The sequence below is a fragment of the Thermobia domestica genome, chromosome 5 (assembly GCF_964235325.1).
Source record: "Thermobia domestica chromosome 5, izTheDome1.hap1.1, whole genome shotgun sequence".
Lineage (NCBI taxonomy): Eukaryota > Metazoa > Arthropoda > Insecta > Zygentoma > Lepismatidae > Thermobia > Thermobia domestica.
Window position 1 is genome coordinate 195,709,176 of NC_137458.1, and position 13,955 is coordinate 195,723,130.

Below are 13,955 nucleotides of genomic sequence, written 5' to 3' on the forward strand. Positions count from 1 at the left end.
CCAAATCAGGCAAATGCTGAATATAGAACCTTAAAGACAAGGCCTGGATAACTCTCTCCAAATCCAGCCTTGCACTATCTTATCGTGAGCAGGAAATGTCAAAGGTACGTTAAATAAACTTAAAAAATAAATAAATAAAATAAAAATGCTAGTATTCTTAGGCCTTCTATTCTTAGTTCTGTTACAGGCTTTCTTACTCTCGAATTTCAGTCGTGAATAACTTTACATAAACAAGAGAATTTAGTTCGTAAACAGATTTGTTTTATTTGGGATATTCTAATATTTAATGTTTTACAGTTAGCAAAGAAATCACAACTGAGGGTAGATCCATAACGATGTTGCTTTCTTATCGTGTATGGTTTTCATGCCAAGAATAATTTCGCAGCTACTTTCCCTTATCAGTAACTGTAGAATATATGTATTTTTTTAACATTTCAGATTCATTTCAAAAAGCTACAGCAAAGGCTGACAAAGCTTTACTGACTTCAAACGTTAGTAGTGATTCTTCTGACGAAGAAATTTATTCAAGAAGATGTCGCAGAAAGCCACAAAGATATTTGTCTGAAGAGGACAGTGATGACTCATATCCAGGAACTAAGAGAAGACCATATGAAACTTTTAACGAATGTAGTGTTACAAGTCCCCCAGCACCTATTCGGAAAGGTAATTATGCTAAATATATTTTATATTCATAATTTCGTTCAAGAATACTGCTTGTCTCCTCATATATATCTCTCTTGATAGTAATTTCAATGCAAATTAAAAGTTTAGCTCGTAGCTGATTTGTTTCATAGGATTATGTATTGAATCGCGTTTTAAATATATTTTTTTTTAAATGGGTGAAAGTTAAAATTATCAAGATTTCGTGGGCGATTCTTTCGCAGTGTTTGTTTCAGAAAAAAAATGTTCCGGGGGTTACTCTTAGTATTCGGAGGGGCTGAAACCATATATTTCCCTCTGCTGGTTCTATTCCAGTACGTTTTAACCATTTCGTCCGGGAGGGGGGGGGGCAAAGAAACAGGCCTGAAAGAAACACTGTTCTTTTGTATTACTATGCCAGTGCAGACGTTACTTAAATGTGAAACTATATACTATTTTGGAGAAAGTTTATTGCTACTTCGTCTGAAAAACATTCAAAAGTAAGGCTGGCTGAAATAGTAGACAGATAGAAGTAACCTACAATGTTTTATGAACCTGTTGGAAACAATTTATTCGTTAGATGTGCAGAGTAGTTGTTGTAATGGGTACAACAAGCTTGGAGTGAGAAGCCTTAACAACTAAAAATAACATGTCTAGTTTGTTTATTTTTATAAACAAGTTTTTCAATTTGGAGTCCAAAATTGGCTACTTGCTATGTTCAAGCAAGTCTTACGTAACAAATCATTCAGACTCAGATCTAGTCTCAAGTAATTTATTTCTATGAAAAGGCTTGCTAGTTGTTTTTCTTCTTTTTTTTTTTTTTAACGAGGTTGTTAATACTTTCCCCTTTTATCGGATAAATGCTATCTTCTCATGATGGTTAACTACAGAAAAACCGGGCTCGTAATGCAAACTGTGTCGTTAAATTGGTTCTATTATGAGTATACATCAATAAATAAATAAATGAAAAAATAACGTACACATTAAATATTCATTTAATTATTGTAGGGAGTCTATTTAGGACAAGATCAAACAAGCAGATAAACAGCGTTAGTATCTTTTAACGTTGTGAGTTAATGTAATCAGTGTACGATTTCTGCGATTTCCGGAGAGGGGGATAAATTCGTCAATAGCTCAAAAAGGTGGGTTTTATTTCCACCATATCCAAGGTTGAGAGGTATTTCGAGAAACAGAGAGGAGGAAGTTCCAGCCATCCCCCTACAGATAGAATACTGGATGTAATCATTGTAACATTTTAAACATGCTTTTAAAACCATAAGTTGTCACCTGCTTATTGTATACCTAACAGTTTAGTAAAAACTGGATGTTTGTATAATTTCATTACTTGCTTTCGGAGTCGCTTGGAGTATCTATAGGAGGAACTGCGGAGGTAAACGTATCATCTATGGTGCACAATTCAAACGGAGGTTGCTCGTCTGCATCACATCGTAAAAGTCCAAACGGACCTTCACCATCCCACTCCCAAATCCAAACTCCATGCAGAATGTCAGCGTCGTCAGTTGCCACTACTTCATGTGCAGATAGAGACAGTACCTTCACATCAGCTCGTTTAGGAATTGGCAGTAGTAAGTATCCAAAGATTAAACTGTGTTGCTAAGCTTAGTTACGTGTGTCGTCATTGTTAAATAACCAAACAAAATGAAGACTATATTGCTTCTTTAGAGACATTTTGAACCCTGCTAGCTCGAGAGTGTGGCAGCACGTAGTCAATGCATCGATATTCTCCGACCACTTAGTGTGGCCGCCTTGACCTAGTAGTCTCCGAGATTATCACCAATTTTTGTTAATGAAAAACGATATTATGGTAAAACTTATGCTTGGAAATTGAAATTGTTATGTTCCAAGCCGTGCGAAGGAAGGGGGGGGGGAGTCCGGACCCTTCTCTTCCTCAAAAATAGATTTTTGTGTAACTAATATAAATTTCGTACTAATTACATTTTAAAACATATATATCATACTAAGATTTAGTTTTTACAGTGAAACCTTTAGTGTTTAAGATCTCCTCCGAAAGTATTTCTAGGTCCGGCGTTCCTTTCGTAATGGAAGTACTTCTTGGCTTTAAAATTCAGAACATATAATCTGTAATTCTAGTTTTATCACATTTTGTTTTGCAGCGCATCCTGTTGGAATGGTTGCTTTGGAACTATTCTGTTCCATATTAAAGGAGGCTTGTGGGCAAGCGTATGTTAGGAGCGATTAAACTCCCAACCTTTTGAATGCTAAACCGACGGGCTGACGATATAAAGTTTGTACCATGAAACAGAAAAATTTATATTTTTGTACAAAACAGCGTCTTGTTAGTCATTTGTTTTTTCTTACTGCCTGTGCGCAGGTAGCAGACAAAATTGTTAAGTCGACACACCGATACGCCCTCTCGTGGCGCTTCTGGTTTCTTCGCTTGCTTACCAACACACACTAAAGTTTTTATTGTTGCTCTGGCTGAGATTCGAACGAACCCAAATTAGGCAAATTCCGTTCAGGTGTCTTAATTGCCACACCACAGAGACGCGATCAACGTTCTTTGAATGACAAGCATTCCTCGCGCCCCATTTGAAACCGTTACTCTGCTAGTATCGATATTTAGACATTGTTCCATATACGGAGGTTCTGCAGAGAAACATTGGAGCATATCATTCTTATACTACATTAATTTGAAAGTTGAAATATCAAATGTAACTGCATTCTCTCGCAACAGGAGTTTTTGCAGTAACCTTTTTCAGCACAAGTTCCGTATATGGTAGAATGCCTAGATATTGACACGAGCAGGCTATTTTATTCCATTAAGACACTTGAAATGCTCTACAGACATATAAAATTGACCCGAATGTGGTGTAATGATTAGGAAAGCCCCTCAAACAGCAATTAGTAGTTTTCTTGCAATAGACTTAAAAAATAAAATAAAAATAAAACTGCTTATGCATTAATTATGAAGCTTTTATCAATATGTGATTTAAAATTCATCCCGTATGTTGCTGTGGGTATCGACTTCAGGGTCAATATGAGCTATGTGCCGGTCAGAACCTATACTCGCCGCGACCTTATCCTGATAGCCGAGATACGCAACTTCAATTCGGGCGACTCCGCGCATGTTACATAGTTCTTCACGTTACACACGTAAAACATTACTTAAAAGATCAATTCAAAGAGCTAACTGAGTTCAAGTATATAAAAATGTTAATATAGAAACAATATTTAAAATAGAATGTACTAGATTTATTAGTAACGGGTTATGAAAATGACGTCACGACTCAGAATCGGAAAGAGAGAAGGAAAGAAAAGAGTGAAAAGCCGGTAGCTCAGATGCGAGTCTCTTGCAAGTGTTGCAAGATTATAAACTTGAAAAATCTTTTATCAAAAACAGAAGACCGGTAAAATTAGTTAATTGATCAATGTTAGAAATCGTCCACAATGAATAGGAAATGGCTTAATATTTTATAGAATACAAAAATTAAATAGAGTTGCTACCCCGTAAGAAACTTCTTTGCTTGCTGACAAATGAAACAAAAGAAAGAATGGGACTCACATGTAACTTCTGCAATTTTTGTGCAGAGAGTAACACTGCTCTGCCAAATATCATCTTCGCGCTTGCGTTAGTGTGGGTACGTGGGTGTAGTGAAACTGAAACCATGGAGAGTGTTAAGCGCGAAATTGAAATCATGAATGAATCCGAATTATCTTCTCAGTATTATCGCAAACATGAGGAAGGGAAACCTCTTTAAAGTCAAGCAAAGTAAATTGTCAACAATGTGTACTCTCGACTAAGAGAAAAATATGCAGCCAAAACTGTTGAAGAAATCGTTGATATGATTGTTGCCGGTTCGCAGCTGGTTTACTCATTGCTAACGTAGAGTTGCTGTGCTTTGAGAAAAAAAAGTCGTATTTTTAATTTATTATGTGGGAGGGTGGATGCTTGTGTGTTTCTGTTTATGATTGACCTTTTCCAGGTAGATATATGAGAGTAACTTCATTTCTTATCCTTTCTTACCTTAATCAATTGAAATGAATAATCAAAATAGTTTTCATGCTCTCGAGTTTTAATTGTGAGGATTGCAAATACATCACGTGCCAATTTTCAATACATTTGTTACTATTGTCGTGTCTTCATGAATTATTAAAAACAAATAAACCAAGAAACATTTTTCGTAGCGGCAGGAAAAGAACGAGAAATCACCGCTCCGCGCATATCAGCTGAGACCCAGAGCAGCGCCAGTTGAAACCCTGGTGAATGAGAACCGAACCAAAACACACACACACACATACAAAGGCTTTCCTGCGAAAAGGTTCGCGCGGCAACATGTATTAATGCGCTTGTGATTCGGCTCTCAAGTTAACATTGCGTTTAGTATAGATGACTTTTGTTAATGGTAGTTGCGGCACACACGATCTTAAGGTAGAATAAAAAAATATTTCAAACAATGTGTACCATTGCCTCCTTGGTCTTGTATTAATTTAGTTTTTTTTTTCTTTCTTTTGATATTTCAGCCGTTGAAAAAATATTCCAGTTACTGCAGAGAATCCAGCTAGATATGAAACATCTCAAATGTAAAGTTGATAAAATGGAAGCCAAAATACATGAGCTGCACCAAGTTTCCAGTAGTGGTAAAGAAGCTTTGCAATCTATAGAAAATGCAAACCTGCTAGCTGACAAGCTCCCTTTACGCAGTTTGTCTATGGTTCACAATTTAGAAGAAGATTTAAAAGACAGAGAGATGGCTTCAAAATTGGTGAGTGGTATTCTTAAGTTCGTATTGACACGAAGTATTTGTAAATATCCTTCAGGTATTGTTTGAAAAAGAAAACTTTTATTCTTTAGAAATAGATCTCGTGTGGCCAGATGCTTTTTCGGATGTACAGGTTGTTAAATTAATGCGTACCAAACAATGTAGGGGTGGGTACCTGAGATAGAAACAAGAAAATGCTGTGTGACATGTGCATACCTATCAATAGGTTGGGAGATGCAGGCCGTCAAAAGCGCGGGAAAATAAATTTCAGAAGCCTAAAATTCAAACACTGTCCAACCAACGTAGAGAGTGCAGCTTCATATCTCATAAAGGAAGTCGTTGGTGTTCTATTGCAAAAATGCATGTTTCAAAATTCAGCAAAGCATACAAAATTAATTTTACAAGGTGATGGTAAGCCGACAATGATTTACACTTCGGCTTTTCGGTGCCTTTGAAGAGTCCTTTCGCACGCAATGCACATTCTTTAACACTAGAAGCATCACAGGGGTCATTTTGACCCGTCTTGACAATTAATTTGTTATAATTTCTAAAGTTATGAAAATGTGGGCACTAGATTTCTTGACTTTTTATCACTCTACAAATACTCTAACTTAATCACATTTTGACACTTAAGAATATTTATATATGTCGCATATTTTACATTTTACCTAGAAGCCTCACAGGGGTCATTTTGACCCTAATGCCTACAACGCTGATTTTTGACAATTGCAAAGATTATGGTACTCAATATTTTTGACACACTAATTAGTATCACGTTTGCAACTGATATAATTTACTACATGTTTGTTCTAACTGGTTGTTGTTAGTGTTGTGCATGATGAGTGCTGAGAGAAAAAAAACTTTCGTCGGAAGAAATACTGCAAGAACTATAGACTATTGATGGAATCTACTCGGGTGCTGACTATAATGGTAAAAGTGACGATGAATAGATTGGTGATATCAGAATTGAATTATCAGCTGATGAAAGTGTTTCTGCGAGTAATTAAGAATTTAGTGACAGTGGAAGCATGGGAAATGAGGCAGATGCTGAAAATTTTGAATTATCTAGATATCAGACAGTTTGGGTCGAACAAACCTGTGCAAGTGTTCGCGGAAGGGTTAAACATCATAGTGTGTTACGTAAAATTCCAGGTCCAACTCCATATGCTCTTCGGCATGTCAACGACACAGTTTCTTGTTATTTCAAACTAATAATAGATGAAACTGTTATGCGACATATAAAGAACTGTACGGAAGTCGAAGCTCAAAGAGTTTTGAAGGACCCAACTTGGTCAGCTTCACTTCAAGAGTTAGTGCCGTCATAGGATTGTTATATTTCGCGGCGCTTTAGGAATGAAGGGGATTAGCATGAAGAGTTTTTAGCCAAAGAAATAGGGATCGCGAGTTTTCAGTGATACAGTGTCAACAAGAAGATTTAGAGAAATCACTCGGTTTGTGAGATTTGATATGAAAAGTACTAGGATAGAAAAGTATCAATCTGACAAGTCTTGTATGATTTCCACGGTTTGGATAGTTTTTATTGAAAACTCTCTAAAGTGCTACAATCCAGAACCTTATTGTGCGGTTGATGAACAACTGTTTCCAATGAAGAGGCGATGCAAATTCACACAGTTCATGGGCAACAAACCAGACAAATATGGCGTAAAATTCTGGATGCTAGTAGAAGTACATGAAATACATAATAAATGACTTCCCATATTTAGGAAAGGATGATGAACGACCCGCAAACACACAGTTTGGTGAATTTTGATGTATAGAAGCTTGTGCGACCTTTCGCAGAGTCCGGATTGAATTTCACATGTGACAACTTATTCACATCCCTATGCCTCCTCGTGATCTCAAGAAATATATCAGTTTGGTAGGAACTATCCGTAACAATAGGAAAGAAGTTCCAGATTCAGTTAAAAAAAAGTCGAGGGAAATTACCTATACATTACAACTGTACTGAAAACTGAAGATGGTATCACGCTCACGACATGTCATTGTAAGAACAAGAATGTCCTTCTTTTGAGTAGCCTTCACTATCGTGTTGACATCGATATCAACCAAAGAAGAAAAAGCCTGAAACAATTTTATATTACAATAAGCAACAAGTTTGATATAATCGATCAGATGGCACGCAAGGACTCCGTGAAAGCTGTGAGTAGAAGATGGCTAGTACAAATTTTCTATAACATCCTTGATTTGGCAGCTATAAACGCTTTCGTCCTCTACAAGCTGGTAACAGGGAAAATATCATTGGCTATCAATTTATTTTGGCATTAGGAGAGAAACTGCGTTCGGAGATGAAGACACTAAATGAGGACTTTAATCGTCCCGAAGAGTGTACCTGGATTGCTTCAACCAACCAAGCGGAAGAGATGTCAAGTTGCTGAGTACAATGGAAAAAAGACACAAAATGAATGTTTCCACTGTAAGAGGCACGTCTGTAGATCCTGTACAAAGATCACCAAAAGGTCCGTTCTATGTACAAAATGCGATCAGTAGGCATGTAGATGTGAACGTTATAAAACATGTCTACTTGTAAAGAAGTTCGTGTTGTAATTCATTTGTTATTATATTTTAATTCCTATTGTGTATGATGTTTGAAAGAAAACTAATAAAATGTACAGTAAACTTCAATTTAAATAGCTTTATAGATTAAAAAAAATTATAATATTAAAATTATTCACTAAAAACAACAACAAATGTAAAATAAATAAAGAAAATAATGATATGTGAATTTATAATTAATAAAACCCCAACAATAAAACCAAAAGTATACAAAAAGTAAAGAGTAGTACTGATTAATGTGTATATTTTTAAGTAGGGGTCAAAATGACCCCTTCGATGCTTCTGGTATAAGCATAATTATGATGCTCCTAGTGTTAAACATGCATTTTTATATAGAACAGGTATGACTTCTTTTATCAGATATGTCATGAGCCTATAATATATTGCTGCGTACATGTACACTCATGTCCAAAATAATTGTCGCATATCTATAACTGTCTTCTTGTAAGAATATAATTTGATAATGATTTTGCAGGATACTTTTAATACTGATACTAAGTGTATAATCGGAAAATGTATATTTGTGGTATATTTCACAGGGAAAAAAATTACAAATACGAAAATTAGAATGAGTAAAACAAAATGTTGCTAAATGGACAAGAAAGTTTTATTGTTCTTATTTAATGCTCTTTTGACATGAAGTTTGGCACATACATGTCTTTGCCGATTATACACATACTAGCATTATAAGAAATACCGGGCGAATGCGTTATCAAATTATATTCCTACAACAACATTTATAGACATGCGACAATAATTTTGGACATGAGTATACATCAACCAAACTGGATTGGAGATGACGTATTTTTTTATTTTTATGTATTTTATTTATTTTTTAATCCAAAGCTGATTGTGACGTATTCGTAATAATACACTTTCAAATCAAATAAAATCGAATCAACTATTTCTCTAGCGGTAGCAGTTTGGACTGCGAATTCTTAGGACTTATAATTTAGGTGTCCATATTGGATCTTAAATACTACTACTACTACCAATAATAATGCAATCCAATACTAGTTCGAAAATCTTGCTTTCACTGTATAGCACCTTCGTGTTTCAGCAACAAAATCATAAGGTAGGATGGTATACGGTTTCCTCGTGTCGTAGACATGTCTACAGTTATGCCTTGTTTGGCAATACCGGTACCATCTTCTACAACCTTTCCAACCATCCGCGGGTTCTCATAAAAATTAAGTGTTTAAGGGCAACTTCCACAGGTGTACATGGATTCTCCAAGCCTTCGCTTTGCAAATAATTGAGAAGTCCCTTCACTTTTCGGGAATTCGGGAAGTCCTGGATACTTTCTTTGAAGTTCTCTAGCACCCATCTCCACCTTGGTAAGTGGAATCAGTTGCAGCAAGCGAACTTGTAAGACAAACGGGCAATACGATCTCAGCAATTCTCGACTTCATCTGCAATCATTTAAAGAAGTCTTAGTGTATTTTAGTGACCTGTGCAGAAAATATAGTAGATTGTTCAGAATGGAGAACTGCATGGACGAATGTTACATAATTTTTAATGCTTGATGACAAAATAAAATTGTATTTCATATTGCTGTTGTATTTCATATGGTAATGTACTAACTATGTTTTTTTTTAGTGTCATTATCTTTCCAATGGGCGTGGAGAGGACTACAAAAAACTGACATTGTCCATTCTGAAGATAGTATTTTCGAGGGACGTCGCAATGAAATTTAGCATTGACGGATTACGTGGGCAGGAAAAATGTTGTGGATTACAAATGTTCCATGTAGTTATAGGCACGTCATGTACAAATTGTATTTCATTTGGCAAAAGTCATCCAGGTCTAGTTTTAAAAGTAGTATCCCAGGATTTCTTTGTGTAAGAGTAAAATCGCTGGAAAAGTCTCATTAGGAATGTGTAATTAATGAAAAGTCCTAGTCTACGTGGGCCCAGGCGTTTTATTTATTTATTTATTTATTTATTGAGAAAGTACGGTATAAGTGCCTGAATACACCATTCGATTTTTATCGCTCGATAATTGACGTACGACATGGTTATACAATGATTTAAATCAGCCTGTTCCTGTGCATTTGATTACGACTAGGGATCGAACGAGATTGACAGAAGAATTACTAAGTTTGATTTAGTTCAGTGAGACTTCTATATAGCGGACACAAAAAGGGAATATAACTGTCCTATTATTGGAAAATGTCCGCTATTAAAAAAAAATCTACAGTATAAACTTAACGTACTACTCGTATAAGGAACATAACGTAGGCAAAATGTCTTTCTGTTTAATAATGAGCTAATACAGTTTTTTTTTCCTATAGTATTATGTTCGGACAAAATACTTTTTCTCTCTTCGAAATTAACAACTTGCAGCAAGGCAAATATACAAAGATTAAATAAACTTTTGCTGAAAATGGATACTAAGCTAAATGCATATTGAAAACAAATAAATGGAGACATTTGCATTCGATTATCACATCCAACAATGGGCGGTACATTAACGATCCTGCCTATTATTGCTTGAAATTCAAGAAAATAACAAAGCTTTATTTCAGGCTGTCCGTTAGTTGGAAGTTCTACATAGACGCTGGGGAATAGTTTTCAGTATCCGCGTCCGTTATTGAGAATGTCAGCTATTCAGAAGTAATTTTCACATTGCACCCAATGTATTTCTGCCAGGAAATTGAAAACTGTCCGTTATTTTGAGATGTCCGTTAGAAGTTTTACTGTAAATATAATTTCTATGCGTCGTACAAAAGTCTAATGAAGTCGAAACAACACATTTATCCTTCGATTTTTGTCGTGCGACGAATATGGAATGGTTTAAACAGGTAGTAAAGTGACCTCACTTCAAGATATGTGCACTAGATTCACGCCACGATGTAGTTCGGGGCCCCTAATAATTTTAGGTCCTAGCATTCTGCCGTTCACGGATGAGACTGAGGAAAAGCCCCATTCGCGATGGTGTCGCTGATTCGCCTGTGCAGGATCTGAGTTCCTAAAGAATTTTGTTATATATATAATAGAGTCTAATTTCATCTTTCGGATGTATGGCGTTTTTTAGTATATATTTTTAGGAATCTTGGAGGAGGATTACTACCAGTGAAATCCTTTGTTTAGGTGCCATTTTCGCATTATCCTAGTAAAAGTAAAGCTTGCGGTAATATCTCCCAAACAATACCAGAGTTACGAGGACAAGTTCCTCTTCGGATCGAATCGAATTCCTTAACAATATGTAGTAAGGGAACTGGAAGTGTTATTGTTCGTTGTGATCATTTTACTACAGGAATATGAAAATAATTTTGAATCACCATCAGAGTAAAAGGTCATTCTAGGGGACAAAACATAATTCAATAATACGTTAGATACTCTCCTTTCATATGGATCCGTATCTGCTATGCTATACGCGTTCCTTGTCATATTCATTCATCAGTTTCTATTACTGCAGTTCGTGTTTGGAGATTTTTTTTTCTGTCATATATCGAGGGTTCAGAGACCAATATGTATTAATCTAGAAAAATGAAACTAAGAAAATTAGAGTCTTTTTGGCATTTGTAGACATTTTAGGGCATTGGTAACGCTGTTATTCGAAGATAAATAAAATCATTGTTTTCCTTGTTTATGCCTCTGAAAGAAGTTGTAATTTTCTGTCAATCGCACCGTGCAAGTGAATTTTCAATTTTTGACTTGAAACGAGTGGATATTCTGAGCCATCCACATATCGTTTTTCACTCCCTACTTCCTCTGTTTGACACCGAACGACAATGTCCTGTTAGATTAGCCTTTCGAGCATGTAATAATGCGCTCATGCGTACAATGGATGTTTTTTGTGCAATGTATAAAAGGTTTCTTTGTATTTTAGGAGAAAGTTGTATTTTCGTTCGAATTTTATTTATGTAACTTCAAAATTAATCTGTTATTTCTCAATGATGACATTTGCTATTTAAATGTGTAGTCCCTTCTGGTGATACAGTATTATTGCATTGAGTTTTTACCATTTTTTCTTCTTCAGGAGCAGTACAACTCCGATTTCCTGATATACAAACTAGCGACATTGTCCGACGGATTGGGAAAGTCTTAAGTGGCTCGCGAGATTGGGATGGCTACAGATGTAATCGGAGAAGAGAACAGGCTCAAGACTTAGGGGAAGATGCACAGTCGTTCCGCGGGGAACCCGCAAGAGTCCAAGGACCACTTGAATTCACCTTGCAGAGTCGCCCCGAAGGGAAAGCCGTGGGGTGATCGGTCCCGCGGCTAGTTGTGGTCAACCCTCAGCAGCGTGTCCGATATAAACAAACTTATATGAACGAAATGTCTTATTGTAAATAAAATAGTAGACAATAATATGTTAAAGTACAAGAGAATTATAAACTTCATGAAAGTAACCGTTATTAATAGTTTTTTTTATTTATCACAGTAACTTTCAGTTCGCTAATTTGCAGAAATATTTCCTAGTGATACATTTTTATAAGTTTTATGTTGTATTTTACTGCAAAGAACCTATCCAAACTAAAACTTTATAGTGGCATGCATATTTTACTGAATATAATGAGTTTTCCGAACTTGCGTGCTGTCTGTGTAAGTGTAAGGGATGAGTCCACACTACAGACCAGTGTGCGAATTAACGGATATTTTACAGTGGGATAAAAAAAAACCTTTGAGAAGTTAAAATTTATGGGAAACTAATAATTTACAGAAGAAAAGAACTTCCTAAATTTTCTCTAAATTATTTCAGGTTAAGTAGAAAGATAAATATTATCTGCATAGTTTCTTTAATTATATATTAGTTCCCCTAGTCGGGATGTGTAGCGGAAAAATTCGATGTTTGAAATAAATTTATTTACAGTTGCTTTTGTTGACGTAGAGTGTATATGATTTTTACGTGTTTAATTTTATTATACATATGATATATTGATCACCAGGAAAATGGCCACTTATCAGTGAACCCTTTTTTGAATAAACTAAATAGTTTCCACACGTTGCGGAACAAGAGCTGGTTCCTTCTTCAGTGGAAGGAAACAATGATGTATATGAAGAGTACGCGTTAAGAACAGTGAAGGTCACATTTTGAATATGCTCAACAAATATTTTCTCCACACCAAAAGATACAAAATGGTTGGTGAAAACAGGTCGTAGTCCACTCGTGAATGTACACGTGAGCGAATTACGACGTGCTTTCACCATCTTAATTATGCATTTTGGTGCTGAGAAAGAATTTTCTGAGCATTTTATAACGTGCCCTTCATAGTCCTTCTTGCGAACTCTTCATATGGAATGAAACAAAATGGTAGGGACAGTGTCAACGTTCGGTAACTATTAAGTTGATGCAAGAGAAGATTCACTCATTTTTCTATGTTGTTTCTATATTAATGATAATAAGTTATGTGTTTAAAAGTATTTATTTCCATTCGTTATGTTGGAAACAGCAAAACAATTGAACAATAAACACCTCTATGCAATGAGTGAAGTTCACGATAAAAAAAAAGGTAGGGAATATGTTTTGTGTAAATTTTATTTTAATTATTTTTTTTTAAATGTGAATACTTCAATCTGAAAATGTTTTTATTATATACTGTTTTGTTTAGTCTAAATATAGCATCTCTGAAACACGCTAAATGTCCGACCGCCCTCTTGGATCCCCATAGATAGAAGTGCGGCAAAACTACTTGCACCAGTGACATTTTGAAAAAATGGCAGATGTATCCGATGTCATTTTCTCCTATTTTCATCAGAAAAACATAACTTGAATCCAAAATGGTGGACAAGTATGTAGCGTGCGCCAGAGATGCAGTACATGGCCCTATTCAAATCTGATATGGTGACATCCATCTGGTGTTAAATCTGTAAAACTTATATGGTCACATCTGGTTTACCGATGTGGGTGGGATCTCCCACCCAGATTTTCCCCATACCCACATTGTCATTTTAGCTTCCATGGTTAACCGATGTAGCTCTATATGGGTCCAACTCAGGTCTACAACATGCCCTACAAAAGAACATATCCGCACTCAGGTTTGAATAAAACTTT

At 35.8% G+C, this 13,955-nt stretch overlaps 2 protein-coding genes across 2 annotated transcripts in view; one reads left to right on the top strand and one right to left on the bottom strand.

The window, feature by feature from the left end:
• The window catches only part of LOC145686329 (thioredoxin-2-like), a gene marked incomplete in the record, with an annotated part of 476,938 nt that overhangs the window by 153,342 nt on the left and 309,641 nt on the right, over positions 1 to 13,955 (bottom strand).
• Positions 1,944 to 12,679, top strand: LOC145684753 (uncharacterized). Its single transcript, XM_081757126.1, has 3 exons — positions 1,944 to 2,225; positions 5,143 to 5,384; positions 11,940 to 12,679. Exons 1-3 carry the CDS (start codon positions 2,045 to 2,047, stop codon positions 12,006 to 12,008), a joined length of 492 nt encoding a protein of 163 aa, XP_081613252.1. The 5' UTR covers positions 1,944 to 2,044; the 3' UTR covers positions 12,009 to 12,679.